At 41.2% G+C, this 20,748-nt stretch overlaps 1 protein-coding gene across 1 annotated transcript; it reads right to left on the bottom strand.

The window, feature by feature from the left end:
* Positions 1–920: 920 nt before the first annotated feature.
* Positions 921–15,345, bottom strand: LOC140304862 (E3 ubiquitin-protein ligase TRIM39-like). Its single transcript, XM_072383664.1, has 11 exons — positions 15,188–15,345; positions 11,295–11,856; positions 9,288–9,468; positions 8,813–8,908; positions 8,645–8,734; positions 8,373–8,516; positions 6,285–6,432; positions 6,002–6,046; positions 5,849–5,875; positions 5,563–5,738; positions 921–1,365 (listed from the first exon to the last, which is right to left on the bottom strand). Exons 2-11 carry the CDS (start codon positions 11,837–11,839, stop codon positions 997–999), a joined length of 1,821 nt encoding a protein of 606 aa, XP_072239765.1. The 5' UTR covers positions 11,840–11,856; positions 15,188–15,345; the 3' UTR covers positions 921–996.
* Positions 15,346–20,748: the final 5,403 nt, after the last annotated feature.

Here is a 20,748-nt window from a genome sequence, read left to right as displayed (position 1 = left end):
AGGACTATGGTTTAGTCCTTCCGGCATGCCTTCTCTGGGCTGTCGAGAGGTTTGCCCTCCTGCTGTATCAAGACAAATCCACATGGCCTTAAGCTCAGTGCGCTCCACAATGGCATAGGTGCTTTGATGCGAATATGTGTGCAGTCTATTGCTCCAATTATGTTTGGTAGTCCAGCCATGGTATGAAAGTCCCTCTCAATTTGTACTTGTTGGACAGCGGTGTATGGGAATTTGATGTACCATAGGTGATAAACTGATGACAGCTTTGATGACCAAGGCGAGCACACGACTCACAGAGGACTGGGACACAACCGACCTGTCTCCAATCTCCCTCTGAAAGGTTCCTGTGGCCAAAAATCCAAGGGTGGTGAGGACCTGGATGTGTGGTGGAATTGGCTTTGATCGGCATGTCTGGAGTTGTGGCTCTAGCAAGCTGCATATTTGCAGCAGGACAGTCCTTGGTAATCTAAATCGCGACGTCAGCCATTCGTTTGCATCCGCAAGGATATTTACACAGTCTCAGAACACACGCCCTCTAAGAGCCTGACGCACTTAGGCATCCAAAAGTAGCAGGTCAGTCGCTGGTTACACTTCCCATTGACCTTGTTATGTACAGAGTCAAATTAATCTTCAATTAGTGCATAATTTAAGTCAAACAGAGTAATGTCAGCATAATTATGGGGTATAATGTATATGTTTATCGATGATTGCTTCAATTTGATCAAATATATAATCCATTTGTCAAGCAAACTCCTGTTTTACGATCACTTGTAAATTCTGTTTGTACCTGAAAGAAAATTTAAAATACGAAAAAATTGGTGAACGCAGAAATTCTCTTAAATTTCTCGTACCCGTGACTAAAGAACAAATGTGTTCGTACAAACGGTTGTTGCATGTGGCCCATTGTGTCCAGAGGTATGTTTTTGCATGTCAGTCACCTTCCAACATACATGAAACATGGAAGGTGTCTCATGTATGTAGGAAGGCTGACTCATTTCATTCTGCCACTGCAACAGGGCAGATAATCAATGGAGCCTCATTCTGTCCAGATTTGTTTGTACAGGGACTGAAGAATGGATGGATTGTCTCAGGAAAGCTTCCTGTGAATGTATAGATTAGCACTTTGGCCTCCACATTGTAGAAAGACACCAGTCCCTTATCACAGTCTACATAGATCCCAATCCGGGAGGGCCTGATGTTAACTGTCAGGTTGGTTGAGGGTTCTGTTCGGAAGACGTAGTCGGTCCGATCCCGTAGACTGAGGAACCAGTAGCCGTGGGCGGGGCTTACAGTGAATTTGCCTTTTCGACTGACAGACTGGCTTGCAACTCCCAGATCCCAATCGGTCTTTCCTCCAACCTCAACCTGGAAGATGATGATGTGGAACACATTAATGCAATAGGTCACTTTCCAGCACTTTAACATGAGGTTACCATGGAATGGAATGGAAACAATCCATTTCAGTAAGTTTCAAACAAGCCTTTTTTTACTTTGTCATTATGGGATATTGTGTGAAGAATTTTGAGGTAAAATATTAATTTAATCTATTTGGGAATAAGGCTGTAACATAAGATATTGTGGAAAAAGTGGAGCCCTGTGAATACTACTGAATGCACTGTATCTCTAAGGCTGAGCCCAATCACCCTCTGAGCCCAGCCACCCTCCAAAGGAAACCCATTTCAGACGCTTGTATCCATGATCTCATTCTTTTATTCACTACCCAGACATTGTGACCATAGGTGAGGGTTGGAACAAAGATGGACCAGTAAACTGAAAGCTTTGCCTTCGAACTCAGCTCTCTCTTTACCACAACAGACCAGAGAAGTGCCTTCATTACTGCTGACGAAGCCCCAATCTGTCGTTCCATCATCACTCCAACTTGCCATCACTCGTGAACAAGATAGCTAAATATTTAAACTCCTCCGCCTGAGGTGGAGACTCATCCTCAACCTGAAGAGAATATTCCACCTTTTTCTGGTTGAGAACAATGGCCTTGGATTTGTAAGAGCGGACTATATTCCTGGCTGCTTAACACTCAGCTGCGAACCGCTCCAGTGCACTCTGAAGGCCTTGGCTTGAAGAAGCCAATGGAACCACATCATTCACAGTAAGCAGAGATGTGAGATGTGAGAGGTTCCAAATATGGTCTGACACTCAACAGGCGTTAACTCAGACCTCCATTTGACATTAAAGAGGCGTGTCAGCCAAGACAAACCCACCGCGTCCAGAGCCTTTAGCATCTCAGGGCAAATCTTGTCCACCCCCGGCGCTTTCCTTCCAGGAACATCAGACTCTGCGTGATCAATGGAGGACATGCTAGCCAGATCGAGGAGATCCTCAAAGTGCTCCTTCTACCGTCTGACAATATCCTAAGTTCTCCAGCCAGGTCAAGCCCAACCTGGAAAGGCTTGCCAGAACATCCTTGAGGCCAAATGAAAGTCGTTCTCCATAGTCTCCCACACCCGAGTTTCAGTGTCAGCAACCACCAATACTGCAGCCCTTTTAACCACTTGGTACCTGTCAGCTACTTCAGCTGATCCCTGGAACAACCAAGCCCAAAAGGCCTCCTTCTTCAGCTTGACCACTTTCCTCACCGCTGGTATCCACCAGCGAGTCCTCCGGTTACAGCCATGACAGGCACCGACAACCTTCAGACCACAACTCTTGGAAGTTGGATCCGCAGTGGAGGTCCTGAACATGGTCTATTCAGATTTCATATCTCCAAACTCCCCAGTATGTGAGAAAAATTCTCCCAGAAGTGCAAGTTTAAGACCTCACAAAAGGCCTCCACCCGACATTCTAAGTTCACTCTCTATGCTTGTTTGGGCTTACCAGGTTTGCTGACAGTCTTCCCCACCAACGGATCTAACTGGTGTGGATTAGTTGACAGTTCTGCCCCTCTCTTTACCCGTATTGTCCAAGACATATGACCTTAGGTCTGATGACATGACAAAGTTGATGTTTGGAATGGACAATCAATGGCGAGCACAGAAGTCCAAAAACACAACACCACTCGAATTCAGATCAGGGAGGCCGTTCCTCCCTGGACGCCTTTCCAAGTTACTCTATCATTGCCAACATGGAAATTGAAGTCCCCCAGAAGAACAATGAAATCCCCAGGTGACACTCCCACTGCCACCCATAAACTCCAAGAAGGCCAGGTAATCTGAGCCACAGTGAGGTGATCCTCTTGCTCACTGGAGAGAGGGACACCTGGCTTGCCTGGCTTGCAAGTATCCCCAAACCCGCCCAATGACCCTCTCCAGGAGTTTGGTTCCAGAGCCAATGCTGTGTGTGGAAGTAAGCCCAATAAACTACATCTCGTTGGTACTGCTCCACCTCACACACCAGCTCAGGCTCTCTCCCTGCCAGCAAAATTATGTTACACGTCCCAAGGTCTGACGTAGCAGTGGACGTAAACCCCCGTTCCATGAATGAAGAGTGGACGTAACCGCCCGCCCAGTTACTTAATGTCTGGGGGATTGAGGGTGCGTCAACCTGGTTGGGACATAGAAGGGAGCCGCTGAACGTTTAGTTTGGGAGCCGCTGATCTACGTTATAAAAGTTATTTTAGTGACAGTCACATCAACAATGATCAGGTTATAACTTTGGCACAAAGCATCAAATGGCAACAATTAAGCTTAGTTGTGAACACGGTTCCTTTACAAGTAATAGTAATAAGGAGTCTGCTACATCAACCCATTGCTTTGCAGCTTTCAATGGACTCGAACGGATGTTGATGGTTGGTCGTCCTCGTCCCATTTGAGGCTCCACAGCATCCAGCTGTTCCAGGACTGAACAGAGGTTTACTATGGAACCTCATTAATGTGTAAATCTGTGACGGCAGAGTATGCAGCCAGGCTCTCTGACTTGTTCTACTCGGCCACAGGCATCAGACTCAGATATATTATTAGATTCTACCTGCTCAGCTAATTCTAACAGTGTTTGCACAATTTGAGGGAGCGCCATGATCCGTGATGCGTCCTCTAAAGACCCGGCAATTCAATCAATTTCCCGGCACATTTACAATGTAATGCAATGCAGATGTGCACAGCGCCCCCTACCGAACAAGATGGGTAGCTCGGTCAGCAGGGAGCTGAAGAAGAGCTGACGTCACTCTGCTGCGCCGCTCAGAACGCTTTTTCGTTTACTAATTTTATTTATTAGTCAAATAATGCAGCCACATTTTTAAAATGAAAAAACATTTCTGCAAATGCATTTTAATTTGAATTATGGTCAAGATTCGCTTCCGTAGACTGGGACTTGTTAGTGTTTTTTATATTTAGTACATTTTTATTCTTATTTTCATACGGCACCTTGCGGGATATTACGTCACCTTTATTTAGTTGTACCTGTACAATGACAACAAAGAGATTCTATTCAATTCTACCTACTGAGATATTCACTGAGATCACACACCATATGTGTTTGTAAAAAAATTTAAATCACCTTCAATGCAGCAAATACTAATGAGAACTGATTAATTTTTCATGCAACCTGTATTTTGTTCATTTGCTGATAGGATTTCTTAAGGCTTATAAGACTAAATCATATGGGATCTGTATTCATTGCTGTTTGGATTTTGGAAAAGCGTACACCCTCTCTACTGTTAGGATTAGGCTTAAAACTTTCCTTTCTGATAATGCTTACAGTTAGGGATGGCTCAGGTGACCATGAAACCTCACATAGCTCCCATGATGCGCGCCTCTTCACTCTGCTCTCTTTACTCTCCATGTACTTATGACATTATTCTAACTCTTTTTCTCAGCAGGTATCTCTGGCTTGGTGTTATAATGCTTGTTGTCCCCTCTTCCCTGTCCTCTCAACCCCCAATCGACTGAGGCAGATGGCCAGCCTTCCTCGTGTTGGTTTTGCTGGAGGTTTCTTCCTCTTAAAAGAGAGATTTCTTTCTTTCCACCATTACTTCGAGCATTCTCAGGGCCGCAGATTTAATTGAAGAAAAGTTTTGGTGCAATCTTTTGGCGTCCTCAGCCATTATTTAAAATTGCCTTTGTATGAATCGGATTAATACGGATTTAAATGTATTTAATTTGATTAGATTATTATTATATTACAAAAAAATGGCTTGTAAATGGCTTGAATTGGACTGTTTCTTTGAAGTTTCTTTGAGATGAAAATTTGGTGCTATATTAGTAAATCTTAATGAAATAGATGCTGAACCTGCAGATGAACTAAAATATTGCAAGATTAAGATCAGATTTATTGTCATGCATATGCAAGAAACTTGTTGTCTGCTTTTATCCCACCCAGGCTGGCACCTGTTGACACACATGGAGACAGAAGTCATACACTGAAGCGGTGGGCAGCCGTTCACAGTGTCCGGGGAGCATGGTGCAGTGCCTCGCTCAAGGGCACCTCGGCCGTGAAAGGAGGTGGACTGACACCTCTTTCACCAATCTTTTTGAGTGGTAAGAGTGGGAATCGAACCTTCCGGTTATTGGACAACCCACTCTAACCACTTAGCCACGGCTGCCCTGAAAGTAAGCCTTTCAGCAAGGGATTCTTACAAAGCCATCCATATAAACATAGAAACCCACCTACCTCCCAGTAATGCCGTCCTGAGCTGAAGCCTTGGTGGGCCAGCACACACACCACCCGGTCAAAGCGCTTTGGGTTGTCTGGCAACAACTGATGGCGCTCACCACAGTGTACCTGCCTCCCGTCTACTGAGATGATGAGACGGGGGTGAGCTGTGCTGGGGTCAAGAGTCACGTCGGCTGACAGATTGGAGAGAGTCAAGGTTGGTTCTTCATCAAGCAAATGGTCAAACCAAAGAAATGAAAGAAGAACAAACAATGAAGGTCAGCATGTGTTTCTAAAGACTTACCTGCATAGTCTTGAACTCTTCTTACCTCTGCAAAGAAAGGAGAACATACATTTTCATTTATCTATTAGTTTTGTTACTGCCGTTAAGCAACTGATTTTAACAGGAACAGAAATTCTAAATATCAATTTGTGCTGTTAGTTAACCAAATCTAACTTGGGTTTCCTCTTGGTACAGACTTGGTTGATGAGGATCGTTGACCTGTCAAAAAAAAAAAAGGAAAAGATCACTGAAGCTCAGAAAAGCAAGAAAGATATAGGAGTTTTTGGAATAAAAGAGATAAATGGGATTTTCTTATTTTTGGACAAATAGAAAAAAAAGAGAGTTATGTTACAGTGCAGTTGGTCCATTTAGTTGTAAAGGCCTTGAAGAACATTTTCAAAGTAAACCCTTGAATTTTCCCTTGAATTTCACATCTAAAGTCTACATAAAAACTTACAGACTTCATTGATTTTCCGCATGTCCGCCTGAAGGCGCTCCATAATATTGTTGACAGTTTTGAGAACCACCCCTGATGTCCGCTGAGGTGACACAGAGACACTGGACCAGTCCTTAACCTGTGGAGACGTGGCCAGGGGAGGGAATGTCTGCAGGGAGAGAATATGTCAAAGAAGTTGAGACTTCCCTGTTAGCAACTAGTCACTCAGTTGCCAAATACTATGACCGCCTGCTTAATTTGCTCATGGTCCATCATGCACCACTAACATGGCCTGGCCTTTGGAATATTTTGATGAGTTTTGACGTTTAACTCTAAATCTAAAGCTCCATCCCTCCGCTTCCTCTTTAGGAGGATTTTGGCTTCTTAAATAAAATACTTTCAACAGATTCTACAGCACCTCTGAAGATGCTCTGTAGTATTTGGCATGTTTGCAACATTTACTCCAGAAGATCCAATTTGAAGTAATCTCAATAGGATATGCTTCAGTACATACCCCATCCTGATGCCTCTAGTTTCTCTCCCCTCAGACTAGTACCAGCAGGTGCTCAACACAGCTGACAGGGATCACTCCACAAACCTCACTATCTAAGAGATGCTTCAGGGAACTCTTCAGGACAGAGGGATCTAGCTTTCGTTGAAGTCAGTCTCATTTCTCCTGCAGCCAACATGTGAACTATAAAAGCCACCTGAACAGTCAAAGATAAAACAGACCCTGACAGACAGTATTGTTCCAAGATGTGGTCAGTGTCATCTGCACAACACAGCAGGTTGTGTTATACAGCTCCATTCAGAGAACATACGTGATGAGATATGAGGAAACTTGCAGTGTCCATGCAGTGTGAATGTCGCTGTCATTGAAAAGCCTGTATTATGTTCTCCTAAAGGCTCATCATTTCTTATTGGAGGTCCACTGGAACCCAACAGGCTTTATTCTTTTCACACACTTTGCATTGCTACAGCACCATTTTTTCACTCTCTGAAACGCTGTTTCATTTATCTTCTCATAAAGCCTGTTGTGACGACCCCGCCCTCTCTTCTGGTCATCCTTTATTTTTTTGTTTTGCTCATTTCAGCAAGATTAGGTGGAGCTGAGGACCTGATGACATACACGGGGCGGCTGTAGCTCAGGAGGAAGAGTCGCCCACCAATCGGAAGGTCGGTGGTTTGACTCTGGCTTCCCCAGGATACATGTCGAAGCGTCCTTGGGCAAGACACTGAACCCAGTGCTCCCCCAGTGTATCATTGGGGAATGAATGTGTGTGAATGCTTAGAAAGCACGTAGTTATATCTTAAGACATGCTGTATGAATGCGGCATGTAGTGAAGCGCTTTGAGTGGTCAGCTAGACTAGAAAAGCGCTGTACAAGTACAAGTTCAGTCCATTTACCATTTACACCTGGCAGTCTGGACCCAGGTTATTTAGCTGGCTCCTCATTCATGATTTCTTTCTCTCTCTCTGATCACTTTTGGCTTGTTTGGGTTTGTGTTTCTTTGTTTTATCATCCCTCACATACCTCACTTACGTGCATCCTTGCATACATTACTGACTTTACAGAATACAGACTCTTTATTATGTTGTTTTGGGTTGTACTTACAAATACATTTTCAGTTTAAAGTTACTTAAGAAGTGTGTGTTCTCCCTTTTTGCCATGGCTCATGAGCCTGGTCATGGCACAGCTTAAGAGCAGTTTTTGTGGAGAGTCCCTTTGACTTGGAATTTGGGATGTCTCTTAAATTCACCTTTACAACGACTTGTAATGACTCATTAAAGCAAATCAGTAGCAAGATATTCCAAAATTCCCAGACCATTGTCAGAGTTTGTCATTTCAATTCTTAAGATAATACTGTTGTTTGAGGGATATATTGTACATACATTGTGTTAACAAACTCAAATAAATGCTAAGTATTTTCACTCATGATTTCACATTTTAAATGCTCTCTTCACTGCTGTCAATAAGTCCCTTGACAGAATTTTCTATTATGTTTCTGGAGAATTTGTTATCATAGTGAAATATCGGAATGCCACATATCTATAGACTGTGTTTAGTGTCATCTTGTTTAATTCTTTTTCCCCATCCTATTCATCTACCTTGAGAAAGAGTACGTAATCTTCAGACAAAGCCAGCTGGCTCAGCTCCGTACTCCTGTGCTGAAGTGCAGCTATCTCCTCCTTGAGCTCCAGCAGCAAACTCTGAGCCCTGCGCTGTGCCGCTCGAAGAGTCCCGTCTACTGCCTGGTGGTAACAGTGATGACAGCAACATTGTATGTCAGGCAGGTTGGTGAATTAACCTTGAAATGGTCAGCACGTGGTTCTCTTTGGGTTTTATTGAAATCTCATCCAAATTGTGTCAGGTTATTTACCTCCAAGACTTCAGCTTGGCACTGCTCCACGCTGGAGATCAGCTTGGAAAAAGCACCGACAGCTTCGTGTCTCTCCCTGTCAGCAGCAGCCTGATTGAAAGAAAGTAAAAGGGTAAGATTTTGGAAGTTTGGCAAATTCTGAAAAAAGCCCTGACCCTGAAAACTCACTTTCATCTCTCTAATTGCGTCATGGATCTCCTCCACTTTCCTCTCTCTCTCACAGATGAGATCTTTCAGCTCCACCTCTGCAATACCTAACTGGGACTGGAGAATATGAACAGCACCGCAAGGTGAACAGATGGCATGATGTACACTAATAACAAAGTGTGAGGCACATAGGATTTTGTAAATGAGAATTTAATTTGTTAAACAAAACAAATAAGAAGATGGTTATTTACATCCTTTAAACATGCTTCTTATCTCTTCTATGGAATGTCTTTAACCTTTCTGGCGGTACATTTTGTTCTAAAATGTCACAACAAGTTTTTTTTAAATGATGAAACAAGTTTTGAGGCTAAAATGTCACTTTGTTTTTAGCATCTTTCCAATTAGATTATGCAAACGTCATCATGATAAAATCTTTAACATAATCTCAAAAGGCTGGCAGTTGCCGTAAGTTCCTTCATAGCTGACTCACACACACCTTCTTGATGTGCCACTCTCTCTTAGCGGGGACCACTTTGTGTCCTCTGTGCCCTGCTGTCTCCACACAGATGCTGCAGACACAGGCGTTGTCAGAGTGACAGAAAAACTCCAGCCCTCTCAGGTGGATGGGGCACAGAGGCAGATAGGAGCAGAACTCGCTGGAACTGCTCAGAGTGGAACTGTATCAACAATGAAATAACATGCTAACATGGTTATCAGTTTCATTGCCCTATATCCAAAAATCACAATTAATCCCAACATATCAGTGCTTCAGCTATAGAAATATTGTATGTGAGAGTTGTATGTGCGCTTTTCTAAAAAACAGCAGTTTATGCTGAAGTCAATAAGAGAAGAAGAAAAAAAAGGTTTTAATGAAAAACATCACAGATGCATCGGAAATATCTGGGCCATTGAAACGTATCAGTTTAGTCACACTTGCTAAGTTACACATTTGGAGTTATGTTTTGTTATCTGACATCAGTAGACTTCCAACATCTCGCCGTACACCTTTGACCTGGTTTCTACCAACCTCTCAGAAAGGCTCTAACTGTGTCTGGTGTTGAGCAGGTTCAGGTTCATGGTTAGACTGAACCCAAACAGTGAAGCTGGATGCTGTAAAATCCAAACAATGAGCAGAACTGAAGAGCTCCTTCAGATATGGTCTTTTATACTTGAACTGGTTTCTCACCATAAATGACTCATTCCACATGCATTTATTTGATCTGTTGTTCGTGTAAAAGTGCTATTAAGAGCTGTTTTTTTCTCACTCATAAGCATAAAACAGAATATTTAATTAATCTTTACCTGCTTTACTTTCGATTTATATTCGGAATAGACTTTAGTTCGAAAGTGCAGTTGGGTGCACATTCCTTATTGTTACCCAGCAGCATGTTACCAAAAGCTGCAAATCTCTGTCAACCTACTGCAAATTACAGCTGCAGCGATTAACTGTTTGATCCAGTAGGAGATGGGCGGAAATTTCAATCATTTTTGGCTCAAAAATGAACTGACATTTGAATATGAGAGCTTTGGATTTTGGTGAACTGGTATTGACATTTCATAGATCCTCCCCCAGAAAAGTATTTACAGTTATCGGACACACCGAGGTGTGGTAAAAGATGGTGGTATGTTTTTCATAGAGCCATGTCACAAAGATACACAGCAAATGGAAATTATGTTAGCTCAGACATTCTGGAGATAAAAATTGGTCATGGATCAAGATCCCAAGAGGGTGAATCATTTTCAAATGAATGGCTTCCTGACTTTTTCTGAAGCAGCATAAATAAGAAAAATAAGAAATCTACCACATAAACAAACAAAATGTAAATGTAACATCCATACTGTTCTCACCGCTTTGGGATGGTGCAGACGTGTTCTGAACAGAATGTTCTTTAGCCCTACCCAATGAGTTCTGATATCTAACTCTAAAGCTAAATCTGAACCAATCAGAACTGTTAATTGTAACCTGTTGAGTTTCCACGTAATCAAGGCAACCAGGAAAATGGTGTCCGTGATGTTGAAGGTTGTATTGGAAAAAGGTTTTATTTTAGACTTAACCATGGTCAATTCGAAGAGCAAATCATTTTAGTAATGGTGTTGTGGAGTGTAGTGTTGTATTCTTGATATGTTGGTCTCAATCTCACATCTCACAAAGGCCCATGGGTGAAAGTGCAGCAACCCTTCATGCATCCCTCTCCTTCCTCCGTATGAGGACTTAAACAAAAGACGCTTCTTTAACAAAAGACTTGAGAATTACTTCTCTGATGTGGAAACATTTTTATGAATTTCTTTCCTTCTGCTGTTGTAGGGACGGTACTTTACAGGACATCGATATTAGCCATATTGAAAAGTATGAATAAAATCACTTTTATGAGCTGAATGACTTCTTTTATTTTATGCATTTTTGTTATTGGGTACACACAGTATTATAACCATAAAGGATAATATTATACCACATTTCAGGACTCATATCTTAATTTCTGATGTAAAAAGTGTAGAACTGTACCTGTGAGGTGGGGAGTAAGGTGGTGGTGGGTCAGGGAACACATTATTTTGAGCCTGAAAAGCAAGGGGAGCATTGGGGCTTTGGGGGGGAGAGTTACCAATGTAGGAGAGGTTGGCGTGTGGCTTTCCAGGAGCTGTCAGCTGCTGAAAACGTGTTATCATTTCAGCAAAGACACTATCTGGCATCTCCACTGGTCTCATGGGTGCAGACACTGCAGGCTGATGATGATGTGAATTGGAATTCTCTATTCCTCTGACTCTTCCGTCTATTGGCAAACTAGAATTTGCCATCTGCTGGAATTTTTCAGTGATTTCCTTTAGGGTTCGATTGATATGGAGCTCTGGCCGCTTGCGAAAAGACTCCTTGCACAGGGGGCACTGGTAAGACTTTGCACCCCGTCCTCCTCCACCTCCGTCCCAGTAGGAACAGATGCAAGGCTGGCAGAAACTGTGGCCACATGGTGTTGAGACTGGGTCGCGGAACACCTCCAGACAGATAGAGCAGGTGAACTGGTCTTCAGACAGATAGGCAGCAGGCAAGGCCATAACCACTTAGTCTTCAGCTGTACAAGAGAGAGTTCCAACATAGTAAATTACTTAGAAATAACTCATTAGGAAGACAGAAAACTCTACAAAGTATTGCCACGTTGCTGACGCCTCATCCTTTTAGTTTTAGGGATATCAGAAGTTTATGTTTTCACTTCTAGGATAATACAGGTCATCCTAAGACTTAGTTCAACCTAAAACTAATCCATTCGTGATTAGTGAAATTCTTCCAGACTAAAGCAGCCAACCAACACTGCTGGGGAAGTCTGTCTTGCTGCTGGTGGAATGTGACTTGATCTCAGACAGTATGCACTCCCGGTCCTTAAACAAATATACACACTGAAACAACAAACTGGGGAGTTATGAAAGATCTGGAAATTCAGGCTTGGTTGGAACATGGTATGACGAACATGATGTTATCATTCCCTTGATAAATATAGCAATAAAGATAACTAACAAAAAAAGCGTCCTTTTCTCACCTCTTTTTTCCCCTCCCGTACACAAATCAGGCGTCATCATTAAAGTGTATTCTTATTTCTCTCTGCCACAGAGCTCTGATGAATAGTAATTGGAAATACCTAAAGATCACAAAATGTGGATCCCAAAAAATGCAGTGCTTTTCCTGTTTAAGTCACATTTGTTAAAAACTGCGACTTCTAAAGCCTAATTATTAGCTTTTTACAACAAATTAGAAATTAGGCCCATTAACAGTCAGAAAACTTGTTTTCTTTACATGGGATTGCAGACAAAAACAGATAATGATACCAGCCTTAACATCAGCTAATTACAACACCTGGAGTGAAAGGGCTAGGGTTAACCTAACCCAAAAATATATTGTTTCCTTCAAACTGCATCTTTAGCTAAGTTGAACTCCATCCATCCATTTTCTATACCCCCCGTGGGGGGGCTGGAGCCTATCCCAGCGGTCATCGGGCGAGAGGCGGGGTCACCCTGGACAGGTCGCCAGTCCATCACAGGGCCACACAGAGACAAACGAGACAAACAACCACACACTCACAGTCACTCCTAAGGACAAGTTTAGAGTCACCAGTTAACCTAACAGCATGTTGTTGGATGGTGGGAGGAAGCCGGAGAACCTGGAGAGAACCCACGCATACACGGGAAGAACATGCAGACTCCACACAGAAAGAACCAGCTGGAGTTGAACCTGGAACCCTCTGCTGTGAGGCGATGGTGCTGACCACCACACCACTGTGCAGCCCCCTAAGTTGAACTATATCAATGAATATTTCATTTTCAGTCTGGAGATAACTGTAAGGTGTTGCTTTAAGCAGTATCATAGGTAACTGTAAGTAGCTTTCCTTTGGAGGTTTTTTTGGACCCTACTGATCTTTCTTTGACTGTTGGTGGACAGGAACGGGGGCAGAAAGAGTGGGGGAAGACATACAGAAAGGGCCTATGGCTGGGACTCGAACCCAGACCAGCTGCATCGCAGACCTACAGCCTCTGTGCACGGGACACCTGCTCAACCAGTTCAGCCATACAGTGCCCAAAAACTGGCTAAGTTGTTGTCAGATGAAAAGGTGGAACACACACACATACATATGATTGTGTTCTTATTCACAAAGTCCTACATTTGTGCTCTAACATAATCCTCACTGTTCTAAAAATGTAAGTTTGATAGTAACGTAAGCAAACAAGAGAGATTATGTGGATATGCTGCCAAGGATCTTATAACACAAGCAAATAGGCAAAATAGTTGCCCAACGAGTCGCGGCAGTTTCTCACTGGTGAGCCACAGGTAATAGTTTGGGTATGAAGCCAACAGCCTGAGCATTGTGACGTTAGCTGGTTTAGAGGGAACATGACACAGTACTGACTGTCTTTTCCTGTGGAATAACTCAATGCTTTCCAAGTTACTGCAGGTGTTGATATAGATCAGTAAATTCTTTCCTTTCACCACCCACCGACATGTTGAGGTATTCTACGTCTGGTGTGTGGTTCTAGTGAGACAGGGAACAGTTCTTCCAGACAGAACTAAATTCTTTTAACAATCATAAAAATGTTGCTTGTTAGCTGGAAACAAGTGGAAACTGTGTGAATGAGACTGACTGTCACAACATATTCTGTGAATAATGTGCTAAATAATATGACAAATACTCATTGCTAACAAAGCTAAATTGTAGACTTGAAATAACTCAGAGGTTGCAAACATCCCTCTGCAGATAAAACCTTCAAAGTTATTCGGTCTCAAAATTCTGACCACATATCTCAGAATTTGAGACAATAAGTCAGGATTTCAAGATACTTAATCAAACTAATTATGAATAATCACATAGAACTGCTGAATTTTAAAAAACTACGTCAGAATACGAAGAGAGAATTCCTTGACACTATGTCAGAATTCTGATATCCAAAGTCAGAAGTTTAGAGACTGAGTCAAAACATCAGACATCAGAACTCTCAGTCAGAACTTTAAGCTTAACAAACAAAATCCTTTTAAAATAACAGCTTTAATAATAGATTTTTAATCAGAATTCTGACAACATTAGTGTAGGATACTAAGAAAGAATGGGAGATTAGAGATACTAGGAATTCTAAGGTGAAGAATCCATAAGTGGGAAGTTTTCACACTCAGTCAGAATTTTGAGATCCTAAGTTAGAATTTTGAAATTTTAGGAAGAACTTTGGGATACTAAGGAAAACTGTGAAATCCAAGTGAGTGTTTTGAGATATTCGGTCAGAGATCATCATCACAGAGAAGTTTATTTTTCTTCAGAATAGTTTTAATGAGAAAAAAGTGAGAATTTTTCTCACCAGGAGATTCGTAGACGTAGATATATGATTATTTTACAAAAGAAACCTAGATAATCCATTGAAAAGTGATCATCCCACACAATATTAGCAACAGGCCATTGTTGTAAATGTTCCTGAGCCAAACTTTAAGAGATAATTACCTCTTTCTTTAGATTGATTTCACAGCTGTTTCTAAACTTTCAAATTACTGCACTAAACAAAGCACATGGCACACCCTCATAGAAGTATAAGAGATGATCTTTATCCACACATTTACCTGAATTAGTTATTCTGAGTTGGATGTAGTGTAGATGACTCTTCTCCTCCTCCACCAGTGCCCATTAATGCCTTGTCACATTCTTTCACACACTGCTCACAGTTATGGGCACCTTAAATAACAAACTGTGCTGTCAGCCTGAAACCTTTATCGCATGTGTGTACTGACGCTTCCTATGGACGTTTTACAAGATAATCATGGAGCACTGAAAGTCTCACTCTGAAATAACAAGCAATGATGTAGAAAATATTTCAAAAAGGTCAACTTCATAATAGGGTAATTCCAACATCTCTGAGTGAGTTAACGTGGCTTACCTGTGTGTGAGGACCAAAACTCTTTAATTGAGGATATTATTTCTTGGTCAGTAGTGGTAAAGAGGTAAAGCACAAGTCCAAAATGTTCTCAACCCTTTCGGTCTTTCATAGTGTTCTTCTCTTAATCTGTGTGCTTGTGAGTTGCAGCATCATTCGTCTTGTTCCTCCCTTGAACAGGCTCATGATCCCTCCCCTCTCACCCTTTACCCAGCAAACATAACCAGCCCAACCGGCTGAACAGGTGCGGCTGAACAGGTGCAGCTCTGCAGCTCTGCAGCTCTGCAGCTCTGCAGCTCTGCAGCTCTGCAGCTCTGCAGCTCTGCAGCTCTGCAGCTCTGCAGCTCTGCAGCTCTGCAGCTCTGCAGCTCTGCAGCTCTGCAGCTCTGCAGCTCTGCAGCTCTGCAGCTCTGCAGCTCTGCAGACTCAGGCTGAAGCTACCACGGGTCAATTCTGAATAAAAAGTGTTTGGTATAAATTAGAAATCAACCCAATCGATGAGATCAATTCTTTGACATAATCATAGTACTCTTTTCTTCAATAGAATCATTTCTACTTACACTTTTCTTTTCTAAACATAGATAATAAAGTTTTTTTTATTTCACAGTATGCAAATATTATCAAATCAATATGAAAAGTTGAACAAAGCAAAACGAGTATGATAAACAATTAAGAAAAACATTATAAGGTTGTAGGGCATTGTGTTGGAAAAGGAAGAACAATCAGAAAAGGCTTCCTGAGAAAAGTGTGTTTTAAGAAAACATTTCAAAGTTTTAAAGTCAGGCAGCTTGCTCTACATTTAAGAACCTCTGATTCAAATGCTCTGTCACCTCTCGTTTTCACCTCTGAAACAGTCAAGTTTAGACAAATATTAAACAAAAATATCAGGACAAATTATAACAGCATTTGTTAGGCTATCTGTTTAGCACCATGATTACACTGTTGACTGTTCACTCTTTCGTGAGAATTTAATGTCAAACTTTTTTTGTTTTGGCTGGACTCGGAGGCACAACAAAGCCAAAGCCCTCAGTGCCAGTGTTCTCATCTTAGTTTGCAGCACCATTCTATATATTTTTTTAATACTTGAAAGGAGAATTTAAAGAAAGAGAGGGAGTGAGGAGTGAGGAAAGGAGAGAACTTGAAAGGATTAATACCAACAGCCAAAACACAAAGCAAACTGTGACCAGGCACAGGATCACCAGGAGCACCGGCAGGTGGGAATGGGAAGAAACACACAACAAACAAACAGCAACAACACGACCAGCAGCAAGTATACGAGATGGAAAGTCACTGTAGTTACTGATTATTATTAAAGCCACATTGTAGTGAGAGACTGAATGATTGTGCATGTGTGTCATTATATGCCAAAGTGACATTTAGCTTTTACCATCAAAAGTAATGATGCAGAGCACTCATTGTTCCAGAACCAGAGAATCAAACTGACAAGTGCAGCTGTGTTTCATCAGCAAAACAGTGACAGAATAATAGATCTCACATCCTGTCAAAAGAAAGGAAAACAGGTTCCAAAACTGATCTCTGATGGAGCCACACTTTACAGGAGAGAAGGATGACTTTTTGTTCCCGATGAAGAAACCAAATATGCTATTTAAAAGGTAAGAAAAAAATGATGAAAACCAGATGGATTAGACTTTTCACAAATGTCACTATCTTGTGCTGCCAAGAGCAGTTTTAAGGACCAACATTATTTAAACTTTGGAAATAAAAGGGAGCCTGGAGATTAATTCCGAGAGTAATTCTGAAGCAGCCCTGCTCCTTTTTTTCATTTAAAATGGTTCGTAACACATTCAGTTGATAAAAACTTCCAAGACTAGACAGCAGACAGGTCTCACTGGATTCAGTGATTTTCATTTTTAGCTTGGATTTTACTTCAGGGATGTTCGCTTTGGGTCAGCCAAAAAGAGACAGAAAATTAAAATTAAAACAGTACAAGGAAATCTGCCAAATGTTGTTACAGGTAATTCTATCATCCAAAATTTGGAAAAGCAAGCATCATTAGGAAGACACAGATACAATTTAACAAGCCACAATCAGTGAAAGGGGTGCATCATGAAGCAAACCCCTCTTATGAAGAGATATTACTGAGTTCATCCATAATTTGGGGATACAGATGTCTTACCAAACATTCACTGTTGTTCACTGCCAACATGTTTTTCAGCCATCCTCCTCATACAGACTGAGTCCCCATCTCGATAAATAATAAGATAAATACATAATAATCCCCCAATCCAATGTGATGAGTTGGAACTGTTGTAAATCAGTATTCAAGGACTGACAAAGAGACAGCTGTAATCCTATTTAAAGACAAATGTCCTTTTACCTTGAAATGGCAGCTTCTCCCACCTGCTAAGGAATAAAAAAATGTCTGCACTGGACATATAACAGTGGTCAGTGTGAATGCTATATTGAACAAATCCGTTTGATTGACTTTTGTAAGTAAAGGTGCCACAATGAATGGAGGAACATGAAAAACTAGCATCGATACCATATTCAAATAATCTCTAAAGCCATCTTCTTCTGTCGGTTCCCTTCCTTCCTCAGTTGAGCATCTTTGTCTCATGGTTCAGATTTCCTAAGGATGTTGATGGTGGACACACTGCAGAAGAATTCAGAGGAGCATGATGGGACCAGCAGAGCAAATGGAAACTACATGCACTGGGATGAAGCTATTTGTCAGTCCACAACCTAAAACCCAGGGTTGAGACCAGGATGCAGAGTTGTAGTCTTACACACTTCTCTGCGGCTTCCCACCTGATGCTGCCCCCCCCCCCCCAATCAAAAAACACAAAAGGAGCAAATCCTCTTGTGCAAAAAAAATTTAAAACAAAAACTTTAACTGAACAAAAACATCAAACTATTAAATGTGGTTTGCTGAATATTAGATCTCTCCTTTGAAGTCTCTGTTAGTGAATGATTTGATCTGTGATCATCATATTGATATATTTTGTCTTACAGAAACCTGGCTGCAGCAGGAGGATCATGTTAGCATTAATGAATCAACTCCCTCTGACTATTTAAATGTTCATGTTCCTAGAACCACAGGCAGAGGAGGAGGAGTGGCAGCTATCTTCAGATCAGGGTTACTAATCAGTCCGAGACCCAAGATTAGTTTTAGCTCTTTTGAATCTCTGATTCTCAGTTTTTCCCACCCAAAGTGGAAATCACAAAAACCTCTTGTGTTTGTTGTTGTGTATCGTCCACCTGGCCCTTATTCTGAGTTTCTGTCTGAATTCTCAGAGTTTTTATCCCAGTTAGTGCTGAGTACAGATAAAGTCATTGTAGTGGGTGACTTTAATATTCATGTAGATGTTGAAAATGACAGCCTAAATATTAACTTTAATTCTATATTAGACTCTATTGGATTTTCTCAAAGTGTTCACAGACCTACTCACTGCCTTAATCACACCATTGACCTTGTGCTGACTTATGGCATTGAGAGTGAACAGTTAACAGTGTTCCCTCATAACTCTGTCTTGTCTGACCATTTTTTAATAACTTTTGAATTTACATTACTTGACTACACGGTTTCTGAGAAGAATTCTACATATAGAAGGTGTCTGTCAGAGAATGCTGTAACCAGATTTAAAGAGTTGATTTCATCATCCTTTTCTTCACTGCCATGTGCAGATATGACAGAGGACAGCTACCTAAATTTTACTCCAGTAGAACTTGACTCTCTTGTTGAAAGCACTATAGCTTCAATGCGTACAACACTGGACAATGTTGCCCCTCTGAAAAGGAAGGTAATCAGTCAGAAGAGGTTGGCTCCTTGGTATAATTCACAGCTGCGTGCGTTAAAGCAGACTGCAAGAAAGCTGGAGAGACAGTGGCGTTCCTCTAATTTAGAAGAGTCTCAATTAGTCTGGAAAGATAGTTTAATAACGTATAAGAAAGCACTTCATAAAGCTAGAACTGCTTATTATTCATTATTGATAGAAGAGAATAAGAATAATCCCAGGTTTCTTTTCAGCACTGTTGCCAGGCTGACAAAGAGTCCGAGCTCTGTTGAGCCATGTATTCCTTTAACTCTCAGCAGTGATGATTTCATGAGATTCTTTATCAATAAAATTGTTTCTATCAGAGAGAAGATTGATGGAATCCTTCCCACTATTATCACTGATGTATCATCAAGTAGAGCAGCTTTAGAAGTATCTTTCGAACCTGAATTGTATTTAGACAGCTTCTGCCCAGTTGATCTTTCTGAGCTAACAACAGCAATAGTCTCTTCTAAACCATCAACTTGTATTTTAGACCCAATCCCAACCAGACTGTTCAAGGAGGTTTTCCCCTTAATTGACACTTCCATATTGGATTTGATCAATCTGTCTTTGTTGATAGGATATGTACCTCAGACTTTTAAGGTTGCTGTAATTAAACCTTTACTTAAAAAACCTACTCTTGATTCAGAAGTGTTGGCTAATTATCGACCTATATCCAATCTCCCTTTTTTGTCTAAAGTTCTTGAAAAAATAGTTGCAGCTCAACTTTGTGATCATTTACATAGAAATAATCTGTTTGAAGAGTTTCAGTCAGGATTCAGAGTGCATCATAGCACAGAAACAGCATTGGTGAAAGTTACCAATGATCTCCTGTTAGCTTCTGATAGCGGACTTGTTTCTGTGCTTGTCCTGTTGGATCTCAGTGCTGCATTTGATACGATCGATCACAGCATTCTGTTACAGAGACTTGAACATGTTAGTGGGATTAAAGGAACTGCATTAGGCTGGTTTAAGTCATATTTATCTGATAGATTCCAGTTTGTTCTTGTAAATGAAGAATCTTCCACACACATTGGAGTAAGTCATGGAGTTCCTCAGGGTTCTGTGCTTGGACCGATTCTTGTTACTTTATACATGCTTCCATTAGGTAACATTATCAGACAGCATGGTATACATTTCCATTGTTATGCTGATGATACTCAGCTTTACTTATCTATGAAACCAGATGAAACCAACAGGTTGGTCAGACTACAAGCCTGTCTTAAAGACATAAAGACCTGGATGACTCAGAACGGTCTGCTTTTAAATTCAGACAAAACTGAAGTTGTTCTCTTTGGACCTGAGTGCTTCAGGGAGAAATTCTCTAGTTATATAGTTACTCTAGATCAGGGGTCTCCAAACTTTTTTCCTCTGAGAGCTACTTTTACAAAATAAAAATGGCCGAGAGCTGTACTGATCTATGGAACCAGATGAAACCAATAGGTTGGTCAGACTACAAGCCTGTCTTAAAGACAGAAGACCTGGATGACTCATTTACTAGGATCTGAAAACAAAAGATACAAAACTAGTTCAAATTGACTCACAGTAGTCTCCCAAAAAAGTTGGTCATATTTGATTTCTGTTTTTAAAGTAATTGATTGGTTTTAATTATTCATACTTAACAGTCATTATCTTGCTTCCAAATGTTTGATCAAGAGTTACTGTCTTGCATTTGTATCACTGCATAACAAATCCCACAATTAATGTGCCTACTAGTTGTGAAAACAAATGTTCATTGTTTGCTTAACCATTTTCGTATATATATGCACTCTTTCTTGTGGCAAAGAA

Source organism: Leuresthes tenuis, unplaced genomic scaffold (genome assembly GCF_036924035.1).
Source record: "Leuresthes tenuis unplaced genomic scaffold, fLeuTen1.0.hap1 SCAF_4, whole genome shotgun sequence".
Lineage (NCBI taxonomy): Eukaryota > Metazoa > Chordata > Actinopteri > Atheriniformes > Atherinopsidae > Leuresthes > Leuresthes tenuis.
The sequence above is the reverse complement of the archived record's forward strand: the minus strand, read 5'-3'. Positions and strand labels throughout refer to the sequence as shown.

What these genes read in the sequence shown, in the direction of transcription:
- LOC140304862 (XM_072383664.1), bottom strand. Translation starts at nt 11,839, where the DNA reads ATGGCCTTGCCTGCTGCCTATCTGTCTGAAGACCAGTTCACCTGCTCT. An exon ending in TGTACCAAGAGGAAACCCAA is followed by an intron (nt 5,876 to 6,001) that starts GTTAGATTTGGT and finishes CTTTCTTTGCAG; the next exon opens with AGGTAAGAAGAGTTCAAGAC. An exon ending in CAGGACGGCATTACTGGGAG is followed by an intron (nt 1,366 to 5,562) that starts GTAGGTGGGTTT and finishes ATCATCTTCCAG; the next exon opens with GTTGAGGTTGGAGGAAAGAC.